The 24,622-nt window shown below is 42.2% G+C and overlaps 1 protein-coding gene across 2 annotated transcripts in view; it reads left to right on the top strand.

Annotated features, from left to right (window-relative positions):
- The window catches only part of coro7 (coronin 7), a 105,138-nt gene that overhangs the window by 22,960 nt on the left and 57,556 nt on the right, over window positions 1–24,622 (top strand). For both annotated transcript variants that reach the window (XM_034894386.1, XM_034894387.1), the window contains 2 exons: window positions 8,572–8,655; window positions 10,075–10,157. In XM_034894386.1, coding sequence (XP_034750277.1) covers window positions 8,572–8,655; window positions 10,075–10,157 — 167 coding nt within the window. The remainder of the gene's footprint in view (window positions 1–8,571; window positions 8,656–10,074; window positions 10,158–24,622) is intronic.

Genomic DNA, 24,622 nt, shown 5'->3' with positions numbered 1-24,622 from the left:
TGACACTGTAACAACATTCATGACAGCATTGCACCTGTCACCTTATGATAAAGGAAATATAGGAAATGTGATACATGGTATATGTAGTGTTTGGAGAGTGTGTAGGATGAAATTGAGGAAATCTCCCCCTGATCCCCATAAGATGGATGTGTCTTGTGTGAAAAACCAAGGGTGCAGTATTGCCCTTTTTTCCCTTTGTATTTCTCTATTCTTGATCCTCCTCTGTGGCGTATCTTTATCCCTCCACAAATGTCCCCATTGGGGCTAAGAGGAAGAGTGAAGGGATAGAAACAAAAAAGATCCAAACTACTGACCTAAGGAGAAGAAATCTGGATATCCCATTTTAGCTGGATACTATATTTAACTGGGGATCAGTCCAGTTTGTATCACTAGTCCCTCCCCAGGGGCTGCAGGTCTTGTCTCGTGTCTGTAAAGTAGACCTGGCCTTTTGGCTGTGCTCATGGGCCTGTTGGCTCACGTCTCAGCTAGTTTTTTCTTTTTCTTTACTGCACGGTGCTTTTCATTTGCTGACACAAAGGAAATGAGACGGGGGAAAGAATGACTGCAGACAATGATGATGGCTGTAACAGTCTGTGAGGTGAATCAGTAAAAGTCATACGTGGCTAAAATTTCCAGTTATTATGTATTTTGCCACTTAATAATTGTTTGCATCTACTATTATTAGCATTCACTGATGTTCTTGTTCATCCATCGTGAGTTTAAAATGTATGATCCCCGCATGTCAGTAGGGTCACTCCTCGGATTTATGCTATTACAGCTGCACCTAAGGATTTACTCCGTGTTGTCATTTCCTTAGATTCCACTCCCTGCCCAGCTACTGACCTCGCACATTCATTTTCATCTTCAGAAAGGGAGAGAAAACAGAGGAAGGAGACATATGGAAAATGGGGTTGTGGCTTCTGGATTTTTTTGGGAGAAAGGAGCGAAATGTAAGATGGTTTCAATTAACTGTGAAAAGTAGCGGTAGGCAGAAGGGTAAATGAGAGAATAAAATGGCTGCCCCACCCCAGAGTTCTCTGCTTCTCCCCCCATCTGTCCGATTTTTAGAAGCTTGCCTGATTCTTTAAACTCGGGGTTACATTCAAGATAGTGAATCCTGACACAGAAACACAAATTAAATGGGCCATGAAGAGAACAGGATGAAGAAAACCCAGTAATTGCTGAAAAGACCAATTAGCCGTGGATGAAAAGCCTGAGAGAGAGTCTGTTTCAGGGGTGATGAAAGCTATAAAGCAACGGTTATTGATTAGAGGAGGGGAAATTAAAGGAAAAGGAATGATGACTGCGAGATGAGTGGAAAGACTGAGAGGGGCCAAAATAAGGAGCAGGTTGAGGAGATGAGTGGCTGTAGCCGGGGCTATATATGTTTTACATAGCAAAACAGGGACAAGGACTGTTGAAGAACTGGCAAAAAAAATCCTTTTGTTACCATGAAATCGAGTTACAATAAGGCGGGAACATAATAAAGAGGCAACATATATGTATCTACCATTACAAGTTTACTTACAATCTTTATAGTGTCACACAAGTCTCAATTTCTTGTTTGACATTTTGGGAAATTTAGCTAATTTTGCCAAGTGTTAGATGAGAAGTTCACATAGGATCTCCAGACTATGTCCGAGACATTAGGTCCCAACAGAGCCCGGAGATCCCTCTCACACCTTTAGCACAAAACAGGAGATTGTCCGTGTTGGTTGTGTTCGAACTTATAGGAAATCCTGCGGAAGGGTGGAGCGTGCAGCAGGCAGGACGCGACACGGGTTACACAGTGTCATGGAGCCGTTCATAATTTAGTCATAAACAACTAAGTCTCTTGGTGATCTCTTAATCTGTCTAATGGTTTTGGCCTTAACTGACAGAAGTTCCTGAATCTGGTCGTCTCACCAGTTCTCTCCACATTTTCGTTGAGGTCTTCATTCAAATCACCTCCTTTACCCTCAGATGTTTGTTTTCTTACAGTTTTGTGCGAGCGACGTGAAACGTCTTCAACACGCCCAATCACTTACTGTGAATGTTTACACATTTGTCGCAATTGGAGATTGAATAGATTTTGTACAAGGGAGCAGGAAGGGTAAACAGTATTTGATGTCCTAGCCAAATGATTTAGACATTTGTGTAGTCACGTACAGCTCCGCAGGGTAATGTCTAGATAATTTCAGGTTTACGGTGCATGTGTGAAAGCGGCTTATGATAAATATGAAGCTAGAGCCCGTTAGCGTAGCTTAGCATAAAGACTGGATATGGTGGGAAATAGCCATCTTGGCTCTGTACAACCATCGCTTGCCATTTTTGTAGCTTAATAACTGATAGATAGATATATGTGTGGTGTCTTACACTTGGCAAGAAAGCAAATAAGTGTTCAGTATTTTAATCAAAAATTTTGAACTATTCTCTTTAACTGAAAGTCCAACTTCAACACACAACTACGGTAGAAAACTGCCAATGCTCCTTTTTTAGAAAAACTGCACTTAATATGAAATGACGAATGAGTTTTAACTTTTCAGTCCAGACGTGCAGTATATGATTGACATAATCTACTCTAACCTCGCATTATTTGACTGGAGGATCCCCCATTAAACTGTCTATGAAGAATGGGTGAAGTTGAAAAAATATGGAATTGATCTTCCAGCACTCAATTTATTTCTGCACCACTGGCACTCTTTGTTAAATACTCACACCCCCATTTAGCAGATACACAGAGAGGTGGAAAGACAGACAAAGAGAGAGTCAGAGAGGAGATGCAGAGATTCTGATAGTTCCCATATGTGCATACAGACACCTGATATTTGCCCTGGTGGGTGAATCAACATTCTCTGTGAGTGACACAGATGTGCACTTTGTCTGTTGAGATGTTCAGAAGTTAAATAGCTGAGGTCGAAGGACAGATTGAGATAAAGTGATCCTCATTTGTTTATATTTGGAGAAGATATTTAATAGACTTTTTATACCATAATTGGCCAGACTGCTGACTGGCACTTTCTTGTGTCTACACGTCTCTGTCTGCAAAGTGTTTAACCGTTGTGTAAACCTTGCTTGAGTTTGATTGGCATTATCCCGGCCTGCAACGCTTTCTTTTTCTTCTTTTTGAGCATTCCTTCTTCATAGACATTAGACCTGGGTTATCATTTTCATCATTTAGCAGTCTGAAAAATATTTGTACACATATTGATGCAGACACCTGTGTTGGTTACTTTTTTCCCAGATGACTTCCTTTATCGTTTGTGTGAGCCAGCCACTCCAACAGGTGTAACTGAGTCTTTACACCCCCTTTTGTGTATTGTGTCAAGTCAGGAACCATTTCTTTTTTCTTTCCTTCCTTCTGTGTGAATTCCATCTGCTTGGATCCTTTGTTTGGCTGCTTGCCCTTTTTTTCCTTTCTCATCCTCTCCCTATCCATTTATCCTCGTTTTGTGATCGATTTGTTGCATGTCTGTAATGTTCAGGGTGAGGGGGAGGGGGGCACTATTTTATGGGGATTTGGGTTAAATTTATGACTGCAGAGGAGAGATACTCTTTGGCAACATTTATGCATACACACACAGCCCAGATGTTGTGTCCTCTGGCTGCCCTGGGGTTTTAGTAGTAATATAGCTCTCCGCTGGCTGCGTTATGCTTCCTTAAGCTGAAATGTTTATTGAGAAAAGGTGAGCTGAGGCCCAGCACCAACCCCTGATCCTCCATTGCAGTTTTATCGCTCGATCCACGAAGCCCTGATGACATGTTTGTCAAAAGGATTAAAGCTGCACGTGCCTTCGTGTGAAGGATGACATCATGGCGGTGTAATCTATGGAGCGTGCATAGCTGTCTGCTGTGAGAGACGTCAGGCCGGTTTATTTGCCTTCAGCCCTGAAGCTGGTTAGCTCAGGCAGCGTAGTGAAGGCCTGAGGGATGCTGTAATGGCAAAACTAAGCCTGTCTGCCCCAGAGCCGGTTCACAGAAAGGTGATATATTTTCAGTATTTTTTTTTTATTGAGTCTTTCAAGGAGTATTTCATATTTTTTTGCCCTCCCCACTCCATAATCAGGTCTTAAGGCAGGATAACAATGGGTGTGTTTTAAAGCTTGTTTTGGTCCTAATACCATTTTAGCCAAGCTAGTGACATGGCTCTAAGGATAGCAATTTCGGTCCATTGAGCTATCACTTTGGTACAGCCTGAAATAACTTATTAACTATTGGATGGATTGCTATGAAACTTTGTATAGACATTTATGGTTCCCAGAAGACTGACTACCATCAGCAGCTGGTTGACATTTTTTGGGTTACTAGTGAGATGTCTTGATATCTATTGCATCTATTACAATTATTTGGCAGACGACCATGTGTAGTTTTGCTGCTGCCCGCTGCGTTAGCCCCTCCAGTGAGCCTGTGGACTTACTCCATTCAAATAAATGAAGGGGCTGTGTTTTTCTAATGCAGGCTCAGCTCTGTCGGAATACGGCTTCAGTCTTGTTTACCCCTATTTGGCTACTTTTCATCTTATTAGAGAGTACTTACGATGATGGGAAACTCAGACATCACTCTGACATCTGGTGCTCAGCAAGAAAAGCAAAAAAGTGATGATGCAGAATTTGTGCTGTTTACTCTTGCATGTAATATGAACACAATTGGAATCTCCTGCTGTCAGCCACAAAATATTAATCAGACACCACATGTTGCTCCTAAAAGCAGTTCCAGTGTCAAACAGACCTTGAGCAGATTAAAACAGTAAGAGCTGAACTCGTTCCTAGTTTGGTCCGAGTATGAACTCTGCATTGTCTTGCCCCTGGAAGGAAATCAGCCAGTGGTGCCGGTAATGAACTGCTCAATGGCAATGAATTATCTTCGTGTCTGTTTATACCGTGCTGGCTGTAAACTTTTCTCCCTCCCCTGCTCTTTTCTGATCTATCGCTTTTTTGGAGATCTTAGTTTACTCTGGACCTCTCTCCTTTATCTGGGCTATTCTTAAACTGACTCACTTGCAGGGACTTATCAAGACATATATGATGTTTAGTTACTTGCACAAGGCTTACCGGCTGACTGCTTGCTGAAAAAATGATCTTGAGTCACGATTTAAGTGTTTATTCAATCCAGGACTTATTATCAACTCTGTCAGAGCTCTGGTAGTGTGGCTTCAGAAACGGGTTTGAGAGCCAGGTCAGTAGAGTGTTTTCAAATCCCTCTTAGTGGTTAAAGCTATTTGGGAGCACACCAGGAGCCAGAAAACATCTGTATTGCATACAGATGGTGTCAGATAAAACACTGGTATGGACAAAGACATATCATCCCTGAGAGAGGTGCAGAAGTGCACATCTGAGGATTTCCTTTTTAAAACCATGATTTGATGTTGGCATGTGCTCTCTGTAACAATGTCAAGTCCCCTTATAGCTGTGAACAATAAATTTGGTTTGAAACACCAGTGTGGCCTATAGGCGCACATTAGACAGGTTGCTTTTGATTTATAGTTTGTTCTGCTTCACTGACAGGGATGGTTCCAGCACGGGAGTCTTGGCCTAAGCTTTACATTTAGCAGAAAAGTCAATAATTTTGGGAATTCCAACTTAAAATTTTGAGGAAAGAAATTTGATCCATTTCATCTCTATGTATCCAGCAAAGAGTTGTGTGAAAAGAAGCCTGGCTTATCCTCTCTAAACCTTGATTAAGAAGATTGATACCACTGTCATATCTGTGCATTAAGTAGGAAGCTAACGCCAGAAGGTGATTAACTGGGCTTAGCTAGAAGACTTGAAGTGGTTGTTGTGGGGGGGGAGGACAGCTAGCCTTGCTCACTTCAAAGTTGCAAGAATCTACCTACTAACACCTGTAAAGCTCACTTATTTGCACATTCTATCTTGTTCTTTTAATTTGTACAGAAACATGAATGTAAAAAATTACATTATTGACTAATATATATAACCTGACTTATGCTGATCAACAAATAATTAAACAAAAAATCAGTGCCCTAATTCTGCATATCAGTATCTACTAAACAAGATAGGACAGTTGACATACTCATGTGGAAGGGAGTACACTTTTAAAATTCCTTTTAAAACAATGACAACTCTCGTCCTTAATTTTCTTATGTCCTTAGAACTCCTGCTGCACCTGCCTAATATACGGAGTAATAAGCAGGAATAAGCCGAACAACAATGAAATATTTGATTCAGACCGTTTAAAGCAATTTTACCCAAACATTGATTTCTCTCTTACAGTGGTTGAATTTCAAACCACCTGGCATGTGTGGCGAGAATGATTTCACTATTGAGAGAGAAGGAAGGGGGGGGGTTTGAGTTATAATTGACAAGGCCCACATCTGTGTCCCCTCTATCGGCTCAAGCTGGATTTAATATTTCTGTGTTCATTCCTATTTGTCAACTTCAGTTTTAGATTTGGCAATATACAATAATAGAGGTTGTCCAGTGCAGAGCCCTGTTACCTTTCAACCTACCTCGTGGTTAGGGGTGCAAAAGGGCAGCTCAACTCCCAAATTGTTTTACAATTTGTCGTCTGCTGCCATGTTATAGTGACACAAGAATGAGGCAGCACACTCTGTGGAGAAGTTGGAGTTTTAAGCCTAAGAAAATAAGCCTCTGTCCTCCTGCCATACCCAGGCGTCCAGCCACGCTCCTCAGGGTTAATGTGGCCATAAAAACCACAGCAGCAATTTGGGGAGACACAGTGGGCGGGGGGCCTCCTGTTCTATTGAAACTCTATTGCTGACCTCCATGCCTTATGGTAAAGCTCAGTATAACTCTAGTATTAGTATTACACAGATACACAGGGGCTCACTGACTGACTAAGACTTAACGGGTAGTACGGACCTGACATATAAGCTCTAAATAGCATGATTTTAGGGGCTTTTAAGCCCTAGTTACTTAGAAACAACACTTCTAAGTAATTAAAAAGCAGTCTGTGAGCCAGCCTTGTACATCTTGTCTCTTCCTTTGTCACCCCCTTCACTATTACAGTTAATCTATGGCTTGGCTCAATAACAGCACAGTGTTTGAGTACAATGCGTATAAAATCCAGCACACATTTACAGTCCGCTTTTAACATCTTGCAACATAATCAGGCTACTTAAATCTGGTTCTAAACTAAATCAACTAAAAACAATGTCCCAACCATTTGTACACTTTCTGCTACAGAAATTGAAGAAGTGTCACATTGAAAATACTTGGGTATTACCATTGACCAATCACTGTCTTTTACATTGCATGGCCAAGATTTGGTTAAAAAAACGAAATTGAAGTTAGGTTTTTTCTTAAGAATCAAGTCCTGTTTATCATTTGAAGCAAAAAAACAACTTGTAAATGCAACATTCTTTTCTGTCTTGGACAATGGTGATATTTTATACATGCATTCAACCTCCCAGTGTCTCCATGCTTTGGACACTGTGTTTCATGGAGCCTTGAGATTCATCACAAACTTAAAATCTCTCACTCATCACTGTTTGCTGTATTCTCGGGTCGAGGGGTTTTCCCTCTCCGTTTGGCGTTGGATGCACTGGCATCTTTTTATTTATAAGGCAGTATTAGGACTTCTTTCTCCACATCTAAACACTTACATCGTTCCGAGGTCAGCAGGGACATATCACCTATGCTCACAGGAACTGTTTTTATTTACAGTCCGTAAAGCCCGCACTGACTTTGGCAAAAAGGCTTTTCATTTTGCAGCACCAACTGCATGGATCAGCTTCAGAATGAACTCCAGTAAAAGGAGTTGGTCTCATTTTATTCTTTTAACGGCTTTTTAAAGGACCTGGCAGAACGGCGGTCTGTATGTCACTGTTTTTAAAATGATTTAGGACCCAGGTTTTTTATGATGACATTGTTTTTGAATATGAGTGAAATTATGTTTATGTATTTATGCTCTGTGTCTGTTTGAAACCGTGCTGCTGCCACTTGCCAGGACACTCTTGTAAAAGAGATTTTTAATCTCAATGAGTTTTTTTTATTCTGGTTAAATAAAGGTTTGAATGAATGAATGAACTTACTTATGATCCCTTCCACTTGCTCCTTTTTATGTCGTCCTTACAGAGTTGCACATTGTCTCATTTCAACACCTGCAGTTGTTTTTAGCTCTTACCTCTGACAACATGTGTTATTTACATTTGAAGACCACCAACCACACCAGCATGGCAGTGCTGTTTTGACACAAATTCCCCATGGAAACAGCACAAGTCTCAGTACCATATACACACACACACACACACACACACACACAGTTTGGTAATCTAAGATGCGCTCGGGGCAGAAGTCACCTTGTCTGCTACATCAACAATAACAAGTGCTCCCTTTATGGGACAAGTCCTGGTCTGTCCAACCGCAGGGATCTGTCAGAGGCCTCTGGGAATAGTCCTGTTCTGTCTTCTCGTCTTTTTCTCTTCCTTGCCAATCATTCACTCATCATCACCCTCCTTGTTATCTTGAACTATACCTCAAGGTTATGTATAAAGTTGCAGTCCATCATAGAGACATTAACTTCACAAAGTTAAGATCAAGAAGTCAAGTAAGATGTATTTAAGTTGTCTTATTTTGTTGTCTGATTTAAAACGTTTCATTGTTTTTCCTTCAGAGCGCGAAGAGCCTTCAGAACAACAAGGATTCCCGCATCCTGTGGGCCAAAGATGACCTTTTACTCACCACCGGCTTTGATATGGTCAGAATCTCTTTGTGGATGTTGCAATGTCCTGTGTTCCTGAGTTATTCTCTTATGGAAGAAGTAGATCTGCGTATGTACTAGGGTTTGACCATTATGAGCTTTTGAGGACCCAGATAGCATTAGTTGGTACTGAAGTTACTGTTAGCAACTTTTTTGTGCAAACATTTATTGTTAAATGTGAACTTTATGAAATAACAAGACTACAGTCTTACTTAGACTGCAGTAACAGGGTAATTTTCTTTTTTAATAAAAATATTGTGTTGATACTAGTGTAATGTTGTCATCATACTGGAATTTGTAACTTTGTCACAATACCTTAAAAAATGTCAATATTCAATACTAGTTTCAATGCCACGGTCATAAAATATGGGCTTGCTCGTATCCTTTGCCTTTCCTTGTTCTGAGAGTAGGCGGGGCTATGTGGGCACTGCAGCGGTGTGTCAAGTATAGAATGTATAAAATAGATCTCCAAACTGTAACCTCCGGTGCTGAATTATGTCAATGTAGTGCCAAAAACTGCAGTTGATTGAAAAACCACTTGAGGTGATCTCCAAAATAGAGACGATCTCTATTAGTCTCGCCTTGCCAGACCATCCTCCACACGCTACAAAAGAGGGTCAGGCTAGTCCACACGGCATTCCGGTATGGGAGAAAAACATGCTCTGGTTTACTGGCATTTCTTTAAACCGATCACAATAGTCACGGGTGGTGCTAATCTCCGCACAGGAGCCGCTGAAAAATAGCCTCGGGAAGGAACTTGTTTTGGTGGAACATGTAAAAGTTGTTTTAGTTGTGCAACACAAAACTCCGCTTGGACAGATAGTCTAGCTAGCTGTCTGAATTCACCTTGCAGAGAGCTGAGGAGCAGTTCACCATAGTCGTCATAAATCCACCGGAGTTTAAAATTCCAACACAAAGAAAGCTGAAGGTAACAGACGTTGGCGAAAAGACACACATCTGGCGGAAGTGGAAAGTTGTGTAGACTAAGCCCTATAGAACCCTATGTTAAAATGCCCAGCTTCACAGCAGAACTTGGGTCTTTACACATATTTGGATTAACCAGGAGTTAGGCACTGCCAAGATGGCGACAACCAGAGCTACCGGGAGCCGCTCACTTTGAACCTAAACATTTGCAATAAAAGCCAAAAACATTTAAAACATTTTTAAAAAGGAATCTATGATTGGCGCCACAGTGACCACGTCCATATTTTATACAAATATGGTGTATTATTGAGACTGTTTCAAATATTCATAATTATTGTCTGTGTAGGGTTTACTCTACTAGGTAAAAGCTCACACAATAATTTATTTTTACCAGTTTAAGTTATTACCATGTAGTGTCATCAAAAACATGTTAACAAAGGAACTGTGTGTGTGTGTGTGTGTGTGTGTGTGTGTGTGTGTGTGTGTGTGTAGATGCGTAGTCGGGAGGTGAGGCTTTGGGACAGCAGGAAGCTGAGCTCTTCTGTCAGCTCGGCGTCACTCGGCACCTCCAGCGGGTGAGTACAGTATTAGTGTGCAACCACTGTCCATGCCCGTTGCAATGTAATGTCTAACAGTGAAGGCCTGAGTTCATGTTTTACAGTATAAAGTGTGACTGTGCATGTGTGATTTGAAATTGATTTGGCAAACAGTGGATTTGTGTGGTATTTGCATATTGATGTGGGGCATTCACATATATGGTACAATTTATGGAAGACTTTCGTACATTGTAAAGCTGGACGGGCGTGCAGACCTCCCAGATCGCTGACACTGTCACTCACATTCTTGCCATTTCCTGGGTCAGAGACACACACACACACACACACACACACACACACACACACACACAGACTCCTATCCTCTCTCTGCGACCCTCCGTCAATAATAACTACGAAGCGTCAGGAAACAGGAGGAAACCCATCAACGCTTTGCCCTTCAGCTCATCGCGTGTCATTTCTGCTCCTGACCTCCTCCAAATCGCTCCGTTTATTTTTCCAAACAAGGCTGCAGAGGATTGAAGGAGAGCGGCAGTGTGGCCGGGCTCCAGAGAAAAAGGGAATGAAAGGATGGAGCAGGAAAGAGAAGAGAGAGGATGGGAGTGAGGTGTTCCTTTGTCAATTCCAACTCATGCTATTATAAACAGGTTTCAGGGCCAAGTCTTTACGAACTAGAGCAGGCTGAACTCTGTTAGGCGATTCAGCGCGCTGTGGTGGATTAAATGTATTATCATTATTATTATTACTGTAGTAAAGTCAGAGATGTACCTTCACAGAGCTCTCTGTGTTAAGGTTATGGCAGCACATATTCCACATCTGTTCTTTGGCAGAGGTATTTGAGTGTCTGTATGTACCCATGTTTGGTGGCAGCAGGGACCAGAACCTGTGAAGATATACAGTACAATGTAAATTTATGTAAATAGTATAAACTGCTTTTTAAGTTTTTTTAATATGAGTGATTCAGATGGTTCGGTTTGGTGCCAGCATAATTTTCAGGGAAATGAAGGATCTCTGATGCCATTTTTTGCTTCCCATTACCAAAGCAAAACGTTTCTCATTTGTGCTAATCATACTAGTACAAAGTCTAGACAAAATCCCCACAAAACACAGCCAGTCAGAAACTGGGAGTCTGCTAAGACCAAAGAAAATAGTATTTTGTAGCAAGGTTTGTGTCCCTGGTGTCTCTGCTTGTAGACTGAGGAATGTTTACTCAGCGTCTGTAGCCGCTGTTTGGTAGTTGTGATGATGGCACAACTCGGAGATGAATGTACCAGCAATGTGAGGATTTCTAGTGTCCTGCTCATCTGGTGACAAGCTGTGGTCCCATGGCATGACAATTTCACTTTATGAGGTTTCTTAACAATAAAATGAGTTCCCCCAGCGGCTAGAAATGGTGATAGGTGTAAACTGAGTCCTGGGTCTAATGCTCTGCCTTTCAGAAAATGAAACCTCAGATAGTCTGATCGAGAATCTTGCCCCTTATGAGGTCATAAGGAGCAAGGTTACCTCCCCTTTCTTTGTTTTGCCTGCCCAGAAAATCTGGCCCACCCATGAGGGAGAGACATCATGGCTTTCAAACAGGCAAAGCGGCAGTTAATATCAATATAACAATATCAGTTAATTCAGTATATATATGTTTTTTTATTGAACATAATTGCTCTAATTCTATATATATATTCTTTTAAATGCTCACCAAAGTCACTGTGTAACAGTAATATGTTTTGCCTCCTCCAAGCTTCTTGCCATGTAAGAATGTAGCTGCAGCTTTGACCAAGGTCCTGTCTGAGCTTTTGACCAAAGCTGCTGTTACAGGCCAAGGCTCCGTTCTTGTCTGCTAATCTCCACAGTGGGGAAACGTCCAGAACACTGTCAAGAACAAACAAGGCTTCAGGAGTTAAATTGGGGGGGAAATGTAATCACTACTTCTTATTTAGTCATTTCCATCTTAGCGCTGGCCAAACACACTATGAAGCTAAATAGCTCCTAGACGTAGTGTGTAATCAGCAAACTCTGATAACAGAAATGTCTGGCCTGTGTCTAGGTAATGGACAAGGTCAAAATGTTTGTTATTGCTGGCTGTTTATTCAGTCTCACAGCGTCTTTTTTTAAATCAATGTTTTAAAATGCGACTTGTGGATGGATGCTTTTGTCTGGGCCTCTTTCCACTCATGCTAGTCAGTATTTATCCAGTATCTCATTGTGCAGCGAGTTTCTTAAGCAAATGTCTCTATAATTCAGCTTGTTCCCTTAAACGTTGAGCTATCCTCAAGTTCCCTTTGGCCATCAAGGTTTCAATTGTCTGTTTCTACTTTGTTATGATGGTGGATTTCTGTGTACAATTTAATTTATGTTCAGCATGTCTCTTATGTGTAACGAAGCAGCTATGTCAAAGACGCGCAATAATCAAAAAGAGACCTTGTCTTCATTTTTCTTTGCACTTGAAAGATTAAACCATGCCAGCTGAGGAAGCCTAAAGTCAAACATCCAGAGAAGGGCATTTCCTCCTTGTCATTTTAGGCCTGATGTTCATATAAAGATGGATTTGTTCTTTTTTCTTGCCTGTTTTTAATTAAAAGGGCCATGGTAAGCATGGTTTGCAATTGGAGCAGTGGGCTGGCTTGTATCAGGATAGCTCTGCTCGTCATCGAGATTCGGTAGTACTGTTTTTTTTGGAGCCTTACAACATAAAGAGGCACGGGAGCAAGAGCCAGTAAAATGGGGTTGTGGGTGGAATATAATTTGGATGGAGAATAATGGAGGGGAAATGTTTTAGTTGGGGTTGAAATGGAGACTGAAAATTCAGGGATGGCGGGTGATGAGCATGAGAAGGGTGTTTTTAACTGTGCAGAGGTAGCTATTACTGCATGCCCGTTTTCCATACAGATCTGGACGTTAGAGAACAGCGGGGATCTCTGTGTACCGCTCTCTCCCTCATACTCTATAAACCTGAATTATGATAATGAGTTTAATTGGGCCTTAAAGCCAGCTGCAATCAGTGAACTTTACAACTGGGCACGATTGCAACCAGCTTGCCGTGTAAATGCCTGAGTCGTCATGATAATTATACATTCTCGTCTGCTTTAACAGCTATTGCACATATTCACCACACTCTCAGTGAACACAGCAAAGTCTTGATGATGCATGCCTGTAAAGTAGTTAGCAGTTGTGTCATAAACATGACAGTGCGAGCCGAGGGGTCAGTTGGTCCGAATTCAGCATGACAAAACTTGAATCTCAGAGAAAGTTGCTGTTATTGTCCTCAGTCACAGTCCAATGTTCTGCTCTTCTCCTCAAGTACATGAACACATACAGGATGACATTTGTAGGCATGTACATGCATCTTTTATTACTCCTCATCATGACTGCGCTGTTTTTTTTCTGGCATGATGCTGATTAAAACAGATCGTTTTGAGCCGGTGTGCCAACCAGTATCCATCCAGCCGATTGGAGAGGACATAAGCCTGTCCCCGGAGAGCTGACCCTACTGTTTTCCCAACCTAGTCACGGGTTACACAAAGAACTCACCCTCTGAGGCTAGGGCTGCTGACAGACTGTGCTGTTAGCTGAAAGAAAGAAGTTTTGTGGTTTATGCATGGGAGTGCCCCAGGTGTGATGCACATACTTACACCCTCTATTGACTCTCCACAATCTATTCCTGTGTGTTTTCCTACCAGGGTTGTGCCTGGGAGCAGGGCCCAGTCATTGGGTATAATTGAGCCAAACTCCCTTTAATCAGATGAATCGAAAAGAGGCCTGTGCCCCAGAAAGGAACCAGCCTTTTACTGAACAGTCCCCCCCTTTCTTCCACCTTGGCCCAAGCACTCTAAAATCAGTCCCAGATGAAGGCTTTCCTGTGGGGATTAGGTGCAGCTGCAGCACCAATAACCAAACCAGACCAAAGAAATGCCATGGAATGTTTCAACAATCGTTTGCTTTTTTTGTCAAAGTTAACTTTCTAAGAGCAAATGGAGCTTTGTTGTTTAGGTCCACCTCGGAAATTCATGTTTTAAGGTAGAGGGAAAAGCTAAACTGCAGTATTCAGGTGATACTCAGGGTCGAGTTGACAGGTCAGCTGCTGCACCCCCTCTCCAGGATGACCTAGGGGGGAGGGGGTGGGTAAAGATGTGACCGCACACGCTCTGTTAAAGAACCTGAACTCCGTGCCCTGACAGTTGAAACCTGGTGTCTGGAATCTGTTAGTCATTTGAGGTTTCAGTTTGTGATTCAGGGGAGCGGGAGTTCGACCAGGAAAAGAGGATGAAAAAGGAGGAGGAGGGTGCTCTGAAATCCCCTCCTATTTTTTTCCAATTAATTATCTTTAAAATTTCTTCTCTCTATGAGATTTGATGAGCTTTTCATGGAAGCTCATGTGGCAACTTATTTTATTTCACTGATGAAGTCATCTGTTTCTCTTTCATGCCCTGTCATCACCTAAACGAGCAAATGTCTTTGTATTCCTGGGCTCTATGAACCTCTCAAAAATACAGCTGCTATCCTTCAGTGAATCCTGTTTTTATCCTTATCTGGGCATCTATTAGACTTTCTCTCTGTTACCATTTGTCCCCCCCCCCCCACTCCTTTGTTCTTTACTCTTCTTTCTCTCTGTCCTGCATAAGCAAATGGAAGGAGGGAGCATGATTTTTTGAAGGTGCTGGTGTCTGGGATTTTAATTAAGTGTTTTTTTTTTTTAGCAAAGCCTAATGGTTCCTCTCAGAACTGGTAAAACACACACATAACTATCTATGTTGTGCATTTGGCAGGGGATATTTAATATAATTCACAGAGGGTTTTGATTTCATCCTGCAGGTATGTGCTTAGCACTCCAGGGTACAGAAGGACCCTTTTGTGTGAACTCGCCACAGAAGGGAAAAATTCTCCCCCTCCCACCTCCAGCAACCTCTTTCCTTACCACCTCCCCCTAGTCTTCTCCCATTCACCTTTATTTTCTTTCATGGTTTTGATTCTAATTTCTTGCAGACTGAACTAGAGATGATTCGTTGAGGGACACTGCTCTGCATTATGTGGCAGTTGAGCAAGTCTTAGTGCTGTTAATATAATTGCACAAATGACTCAAAACTGGATGTTTTTTTTCTGGACTTTGAGACAGTGTCAGACTTTGTTTTCCATCCTTTACAAAACCAGCAGCCAAGTTGCACTTGCAGCTGCACATATAGCTTTTCTCCAACATCTGGAAAAATGTATTTTTTCCCCCTTTTTATTAAAAATGCATTGGCAATAACATTGGAATCTTTGCCTTCCTAAAAGCCTTCACAGGACTCTGGGCCATCCCAAGTCCATTTCTGCACTTTTCTCCTTGCTCTGTGTGGTAGATAATATCCAGTAGCTGAGCATATGACAGAAAATGCAGGGCCTAATAGGAAATGGCACAGGCCATTACTCACAATACACAGATAAAATGCTAGGTGATAATTACACACTGCAATTAATAGTAATGCTATTTCGGAAGGGAGCTGCAATGGCAGGCTTCAGGACATCTTCCGAACTAGGAGTAGCTTATGTAAAAACAAATCCACAAGGTTGCCTTAATGCCTGATTTGTTATATAATTATCTTTAGACTACTGTTTTTCAAGCCTTCTGGTATCTCCATTTCATCTTTTTGCTTAAATTTCCCTTATATGTAGTTTTTATTTAATTGGTCTACTATTTCTTACTTTGTCTGTTTTATGCATTCTGTTATACCCGCCTCTTCTTCTTCCCCGACTCTCTTTCAACACATGCATGTGTTTTATAAGACCCATGATTGTCCCTTTCATGAGTATCAGGAACCGTGGCGCGGCAGAGCTCCCGTTTTTAAATCATGCCTCCCTTCTGGATGCCAGTCACCTCCTGGATGCCTGCCACCTCTCTCTGCTGTGGTAGAAAGAGCAATTTGAGCGATGGAGAGAAGTGTGTTTCCCATTAGTAGATGGTTTCCTCTGCCCTCCTCCCCGCCCACCCCCTCCATGCAGCCTGGCCTCCACTGCTGCCTCTGGGACTGCGGCAGATTGGCAGCTTGTCATTGCTCACCTCATAGCCTTACAAAGAATAATAAAGTTACAAAGGGAGTGATAGAGAGACTGTGTTATTGATGCACACAGACAACCAGGATTTGCTTGTATTTACATACGTACGGTGATAGATAGAACCTCCTTAATTATAGAGTCTGGGATAAACCGAGATTAAACTTACTTCTAACATGTCAACATGGAAGTCCATTTGATCAACAGTGGTTGGAGCCTCAAATGCAATCCATTTGTATTTGACACATTTTATGTTGCGTTGGCTTTGTGCTTGATTTGGATCAAAAAAATAAATAAAGCGCTGACTTTGCTGTCAAAAAGAACTGGCTATTTTATACATACTCCCTCAATTTTAATGGGCCAAACATAATTGAAATATATTCCTTTTTTGTGTTTGCTTTAAGATGATTGTACTTCTGCACAATGATGTATTGTCCAATGAGTTTTGATGCATATGCTAACATCTGAGGAGGCTTCTTTCTCCTGTTAGAAGTGACCAATGTAAACCTCCACCATGTTTGACAGCTAAATGTTGATGTATCTTAAAATGTTCAATTTTTCCTCCATGCTTTAATCTTTCCATCACTCTGGTAGTGTGAATGATGATCTTTGTCTCATCTGTTCATAACACTTTGCTCCAGGAGTCTATAAATGTCTTAACGTACTTGTGAAAACTGTAACCTGCCCTATATATCCTTGATACTTAACTATGGATTTGCACATAGTGGAAAACTCTGTGAGGTTATGCTCTCTTAAGTATACTTTTTGAAATATCTATGCCTACATCCTGTAAAGTTGTAAATTGTCTTTTACAATTAGTCTTTACTCTTCTTCTGTTGTCCAAAAGAGGATCAGTTGATACTGACACACCTAATTGACGATGATTTTTCAGCCATATGATGGCTTATTTGTTCCTCATTTTAAGAAAATACGGTAGGCTCCAATGCAAATATCACACCTAGAATCAGCTCTAACCCTAAAGGTGCCCTGCCACATGTATTTTATTACTTTGTGGTAATGTCTGAAGTTCTACCATGGACATTTTTAGTGGAAGAAATTCCTTGGTTACCTCGTTTCAAGCCACTCTAGTGTGGTATAGAAAGCCTGCAGGAAGACTCTGCTCGATTTGTGCCAGTTCTCATTAATATTCAACAAGCTAAGCTGCTTGACAGCTAACAGCTCGCCAATGAGAGCCTGGCTATCAGCATCATTTCCCCAACTGGGCTAGCTCATTAAGGGTAATGATGCAGGTTAAAAAGGTTTTGTGTGGCAGGGCACCTCTAGTGTGCATGAATCAATGATGAAATGAAATGCACCTCCTCAATAAACATTTTAGCTGCCAATTGTCCCATTAAGTTTGTTTTTTTGGGACTTGAACACCATAGTCACCATTTTATTTCAAATTCAGCCAAAAATAATAAAAATAGTGTCACTGCCGAAACTAATGTCAAATGTAATCTCGTAATATCTCAGCCAAAGGCGTTTCACATTTGTCTGTTGTCATTTGTTTGGTCTGTTTAACATTGGCATAGCACACCCATCCACATTAGAGTGCGGATCGGGCCGGATTTTTCTGTCCGAGCCCGGCCCGCGTCCGACAGAGCAGTAACCGAACCCGACCCGAGCCCGACAGGCATTAAGATATTTATGTCCGAGCCCGACCCTAGCCCGACACAGTTAAAATCGCATTTGTTTCTCATAATGACACATGTACGTTTGTTTGTGTGGAAAGCCCGCTTTTATTAACATCATATGTGGGGGATTATGTCAGTAAATCTGAGCAAAATAAATACCTTGCTTAACCTGTATTGATAAGCCGCCCCAATAAGAGATGCGGTAATAAAAAAAAGTTAAATGCCTTATCGCGCTGATGTGACCGAGCCCGACCCGAACCCGAGCATCCTTTCTAAAAATCTGTTCGAAACCGGCCCGGCCCGTCGGGTACCGTCGGGTCCCGTCGGGTCCCGTCGGGCTCGGGTCGGGTATCCATCCTCTAATCCACATCAGGCACAAAGGCAAATCCATCCCAGCTTTCCTTCTTCTTTAAAATAAGTTTGATTGAGACTTTTCCTATTGTTTTATAGAGAGAGCTGCTAGGTGGGTTGTCTGCTCGTTGAATTGTCTTTTATGATCATGTTTCCACGATAGATAGAAATCAGTGATCCTGGGCCCCTCATTGGCAGACCTGCTGTCTGAAAAGGAAACTCGAGAAAACAGAAGGAAAGTGTTCATCAAAGAGGTTACTTGATTTGTCGGTGGCAGGTGGGACACATGTGCTCCAGGCTGATGTCACTTCCCATTTGAGCCGTATATGTCTGCCCACATTGCGAAAACATGTCAGTGTCAGTGAGGCAGAAGTAATATGCCACGCTTAGTTTAATGGGAAAGGTGCTGAGGCATGCCGCTGCTTACCACCTGTGTGTGTGTGTGTGTACATACGTTTTTTCATTACATAACTGGTCATATGACTGGATGGTCTAATGCCTCGCTGTGTTTCAATTGGGTTGAATTTTTTTTATCTTGTCTCGATTGCAATGTTGACAACAAAAGCTGCTCTGAACCTGACCATCCTCCTTGTTATTATGCCTAAGGTTGTGTATGCATATGTCTTAGTGCACTTGGCCTAAGCAGATTAAAAAATGTCATCAAAATGTAATTGGTGGGAGAATTGAGGAGGTGATGGTGGCCAGGAAATAATGTCTCCACTGTGAAATGAGTTGCAGTGGGAGAAAAGAAGAAAAGATGAAGGACCCTCAGGGGGAACACCAGTTGATCCTTAGTCTGTGTGCTCTTGCTTGCTGTGGACTTTCCTGCTCTAACATCAACTGCATCTCCTCTGTTTGAAGCCAGCTAACATTATATAAGCAAGGTCAATTAGTCAGTCAGCTATTGTATGAAAGCTTCATGCGGTGGCAGCGGCTTAAAGAGTTGGGGATAAGTTGGAGTCTTTTAAGAGTTGTGAGTGTAAGCCATCTATTGTGCCTTTGCCGTCCTTTGTCTAATACTTTTTTTCCTCTGGCTACAAAAGATGAGGAAAGCAGACTTCATCATGATTGTTGATTTAGAGAAACTGATTTAAAGGGACATATTTTTCCTCTTACCTTTAGCACTATTCATCAATCTATATTGTGGTGTGAGTTTCCCAGAGTTGGAGATATCCCCCGTAGAGACGTCTTAGATGTCTTACTCACCAGCAAGGTTTCTTTCCAGAAATACTGACCCTGATAACAGATACTGGTAGCACTCCTGAGCTAGCTAACGTTACTACAGCTCAGCCGAGGACAACCCCATTAATGTTTACGTCTTACGCTGCCACGAGGATGAGCCTATCATCCATGAGTTTGCCACCTTCTGCGCAGTGATTTAAGTTTAAGGCATCCTTGGTACACTACAAGACTCATTTAGCTTGTTAATCAACCATTTCAATTCAGTAGCTGTTGAATTATGATGTCAGTGCGAAAATGGACCTGCCAGTTTTGCTGCAACCCTTGGTACAGCAAAGAGACGTACATGGATGATTGTAAATTGATAGTTTGCTGTGGTGTTTGCTGTCCTGCGCAAAGTCTGTGGATTTTCTCACCCATAGCACCCATTGCGAAGGTTACCTGAAAGTAGTTCCTGTGCTGGTCCATTATCCATTGAAATGCGCGTGGGGGACACAGTCAGAGATTTGGCAATGCCGTTAACCCCAACATAGGGGCTGTCTTCCAGTGCATGTTCTATTTGGGTGTTGAGGGCACATGGGGCACAGGTGTCTCTCACATAGCTGCCCAACCATGAAGCTGGAGAGGCTGCCTTCCTACCAGCAAGCTGGATAGGTCAGTGTTACACACACACACACACACACACACACACACACACACACACACATACACACACAAACGCATTCTCATAGTACATGCCACGCTGAAGACACACATACATGCTTGGACAGGTCTGCCATTTCTTTACCTTTTTCAGCTCAAGTAGACCATCGCCAAACAGTATTCATCATCACTCAGCTGGATTTGACAGTTGGAGTGACATAAACTTAATCATCCGTGTCTTTATTTAGCCATGCGAACAGACACTGCATAGGAGATACTTTAACAAGATAGTACACTTTAAAACAAATAGTGTTAATTCCACTTCTTTTTTTCTGTGTCCATTGTTTTTCAGTTCCTCTTTATTCAGTTTAGTTTAAATAAACCAACACAACCTGAGTATAGTGATTGCTTTTCTTATCCTTCCAAACAAGCAAGTAGGAAGCATTTTGCCACTGAATGACATCGGAAGTTGTAAAGCTGGTGCGCCTGCTCAGTTTTGTACCTACATGTTTACTGTATCCTGCTGTTTTCCCTTTCCAGTGGGCTTCTTTATAAGCCAGCTGTGTGGATTGGGTCTTGGAGTGAGAGTGAAAGAGCAACTCTTTCACAAAGCACCTTAGAAAAACATGTTTAACCAAAAGACCAGCCCAGAGAAAGAGAGAGGCCCAGTTGCAAGGAAATATTTAAGGGACCACTTGTTCCTTAGAGGCCAAAGGGACAAAGCTGGGGAGCTGCTGGGTCTTTCAGTCGGACCTGCCTGGGTGGAGTTCTAGGGGAGCAAATCTTTCATCAGCACTGGACTTTCAACGTGCGCTGGTGAGGTGGACTGTATTATTCTTAAGTGTTCTCCACACATCCTGGCCATCATGGTGCTTCCACGGTCCACTGCTGCTGTGAAGCTACGGGGACTCGCAGCTGTAAGCTGGTAGGCGCGCACTGTCTCCGCGGTCAGTTACAAGCCGACTACTGTGCAAACTAACACATACGCATAAACATGTGCAGTGATTTCAGTCATTTGAGTCTTCTCAACTTCAACACCAGTCTTTTGTGAACAGATGTCTTTGCTCTTTGAACTTTAAGAGATGACCATCTGACCTGGTCCAACCTACTGGCCTTGAGAAATGTCACTGTTTAGTGTTGGTTAGAGGTTGTGTCTCCACAATGTTTTCTTGAGCAGTATTTGTCTTCATCCTGTAATAGTGTTGGTCTTTAGCTTTTTATTTTTTACTTCCAGTCATTGTCTATCTCATCAGATATGGCAACATCCAGAGATTGACTGGAGGTAACTTTTACTACAATACTACATCTTTCCTGTCTTCCTCTTTCTGTGTTTTCACCGTAATGAAGATGGGGGATGCAAGACGTTGAAACTAGAGTGAATCGCTTCCTGCCGACCGCATACTGCAAAAAACAAGATTGCTTAAAGACACAAGGTCTTTGAATAACACACACACACAAGCATCCCCCAACCTAAAATCCACTCTGATTGGATTAGGCCCTATGAAAATAAATGAGAAGGATGCTTAGAGAGACCAAAAGATAGACAGACCGACAAAGTTGGGGACAGCGTAAAAGAGACGGACAGAAATAAGAAGAGGAAGACCATCTGTGTTGGATGGAGTTGTCACTACATGCTCTGCTCCTGACCTTTTTAGAGGGTTTGTGTAAATTATATCCCTTTCGAGGGAAAATATGCGGTGGTTGAACTGAAGAGACCACCCCTCCTCCTCTTCATCTCCTGTCGTTTACTCTTTATCAGGAGTGCTCCATCCATCTTTCAGACCCCCCCCCCCCCCCCCCCCCCCCCCCCCCCCCCCCCCCCCCTTCATGTCTTCCTCCTAATCTGGCTTTCAATATTCATTCCTTTGTTTTATAAAGTTGTTTCCCCTCTTTCGTCATGCCATAATAACTTCAGTCCTATTTTAGCCCTTCATCACCTCTCCCTCTCTTTAAATCAGCCTCCCCCACACTCCGTCCTCTCTCCCTCCCCGTGGTTATGCTATTTTCTGCTGTGCATGGAGGATACGTTTAGCTTGTGGCTGGTTGGGAAGTGATGGCTACATTAGGGGGAGGGGGGAATGGGGGGGGTCTGGTGAATCGCTACCTTATCTTAGCCACAGTGGGCTCCAAGCTGGCTGATGCAGATTTTCCACTGGGGTGAACCCATCGACCGGGATGCACTGCCCAGCCGCCGTGCCCACACCCCCAGGCCACAGCCTAGGCTGGCAGGCACCCACACAGGCAACGGGTGTCCCTGTTTATGTTTGTCTTGTGCGGTGGCTAGTTTCTCACTGTGTTGTTGTGACCATAGCATCAGTCATTCCTGGCACACCACCCTCTCTCTCCAAGAAATGCCCTCTCCGACTCTGGCCAGTCTCTGGACAGTTGTGGGCTGTAAGTGGCCTTTGGCATCGGTCACTGCAACTGGACCGGACAGAAGTTGGCTCTGGCTTTGCGTTCACATACTGAGGCAGTGAAGTGCTTAGGCCATACTTATGGACCTTACTGGTGGTTTTGCATGTTTTAGCTCATGAATTACAAATTGTGTATTTTAAATTGTTGCCTGTCATTTACCAAAAAATACCATTGACTTGATCCTTGCAACATGAAAATTAACTTGCGTAGACTTGCGTCAGATAGATAATCCTTTGCACTGACATTTTAGTCCACTTACCTTTTATACAAAAGATGTCTTAGTGTTGATTAGCCATGCAGCTGCAAACCGGTATACTTCTGAAAAGTTGTTGTTGGTTGTGCAACCAAAAAAGTTGGTGCTTTATTTTTTTCTATATTCATATTTTGACTTTTGTAAACTTCATCATTGACGGGATCTACCTTTTTTGGGGTTTTTAAATAAATACTGTTTATTTCAAACATTTTGGAAAGCAAATGGATAGTTTGCATGAGCTGACCTATAAAATGTACTGGTTAATAGGGTTGTAAGGGGCCTCTGTGTGTCTTTGTCTCTGTTTAGCCCAACTGCTCATGATATGTAAACGAGCACCCTAATTACCAGACAAAAGTCTGTAAAAAGCTTGATCCTGGTCTGCAACCAATTACCGGCTCACTACTAATCAGCACCCAGACACTTGTGACTGTCCAGAACCTCCCAACAAACAGGATTAGCAGAAACAAGATTTTGCGTGTTTGAGTGTTATGACTCACTCTGAAACACACCCCTCCCTCTTAGTGTTATTAGCTGTTAGACACAAACAGGTGTTTGTTGGCCTGATGTTAATGGCCAATGTAGAGTTAGACTTCACATGCAGGGGTCAGAGGTCAGGTGGCCTCAGCCCTGTGGCACCGGGATGTTTGAGACGGCCATTATCTGTCAGTGAACACTGGATGTGGATGTATTTTTGGGGGAAATGTTGTTAGAGTGACTGATGTGGATTACTGAAGTCAACCTTTGTGCTAGAACACATTAGGACGACACTTTGTACACATAGTTCAAGGCTATCGTTTAACACCGGTTTTAACTGGTTATTCCCTTGATGCTTTTTGTGATATTACTCAATTTTTTGTCCATGAAAACAATGCATGAAAGCTTACAAAACGTACTTGTAACATCTAATCCACTACGACATGTGGGAAGGGGTTCCCCTCCTGTAAGAGATGTATGTGAATCATGCTGTTTACCACAGAGACACCATGAGCACCTACTGTATTAAAAAGGATTACAGGCACATATCCGTGCCTGTCGCCACCCTCCATTTTCTCCATTTAATGTTAGGTATACCCATTTATATTGGTGATGATAGAGCTAATATGAGTGGAATGTTTCTTTTCTCTCCTCTTGCCTGTAATATGCCCACCCATGGTACAGCATAGCTCAGCTCAGTTTGAGATTAGTCAGGAGCTTCAGCCACAAACAACGTGGAATCTGCAGATGTGTATACACAGTGCAGCCATGATGCAAGTAGAGTTTGAAAGTTAGCACAGGATGTGTACACAGCAGAGTTTGATGAATGTCTTCTGGTGTCTTAAGGGGCCTGAATGCTTGGCCCTGAGGCCTTGACTGGCTTTGTCCTTGTCAGTGTGCTACTCTTAAGTTATGCACGTAACACTTTGGCTGTTTTGTTTGTGATGCTGGTTTTTGTTGTTGTTGCTGTATGTCTGTAGGGAGAGAGAGTTAATAGTGGATGTTGGTTTCCAAGTCATACCAGACACAATTTCCAGTGATCTTTTCCATCCTGTTGAAAGAATTAGGGCATAAGCGCATGAGAGATTGTTTTCTGTCTTAATATAGCTGTTTAGATGAGGGATTTTGGTCATGATTTTGTCTCTTTTTACGTCAAATAACTGTGTCAATTTAGATGCATTGTGGGTCTCTTATTAAAATATTTACATCATGATTTGTAAGTTCTAATTGCAACTATAGTTTTTTTATGGCATTGTGGAAAATGTTTTTTGATATAAAGCCACAACAGCAGGGAGCAGTTGCAGTTAAATAATATACTGGAAATAAAGCCTTGATAGCATGCCAAACTTAGCATCTGCATACCTGACCTAAACTCTGTACTGTATTCCTATGACAGCATATCACAAACAACCACAGATCCCTATGTTTAGCCCTATAAGTGTAAATCTTTGTGTGTGTATATGTTTCTTCTACCGGAGGTGAGACGAATTAAATCTCTGAGTAGCGGGTCCATCCCC

Source organism: Etheostoma cragini, chromosome 15 (genome assembly GCF_013103735.1).
Source record: "Etheostoma cragini isolate CJK2018 chromosome 15, CSU_Ecrag_1.0, whole genome shotgun sequence".
Classification (NCBI taxonomy): Eukaryota; Metazoa; Chordata; class Actinopteri; order Perciformes; family Percidae; genus Etheostoma; species Etheostoma cragini.
This window is presented reverse-complemented; position numbering and strand designations above follow the sequence as displayed.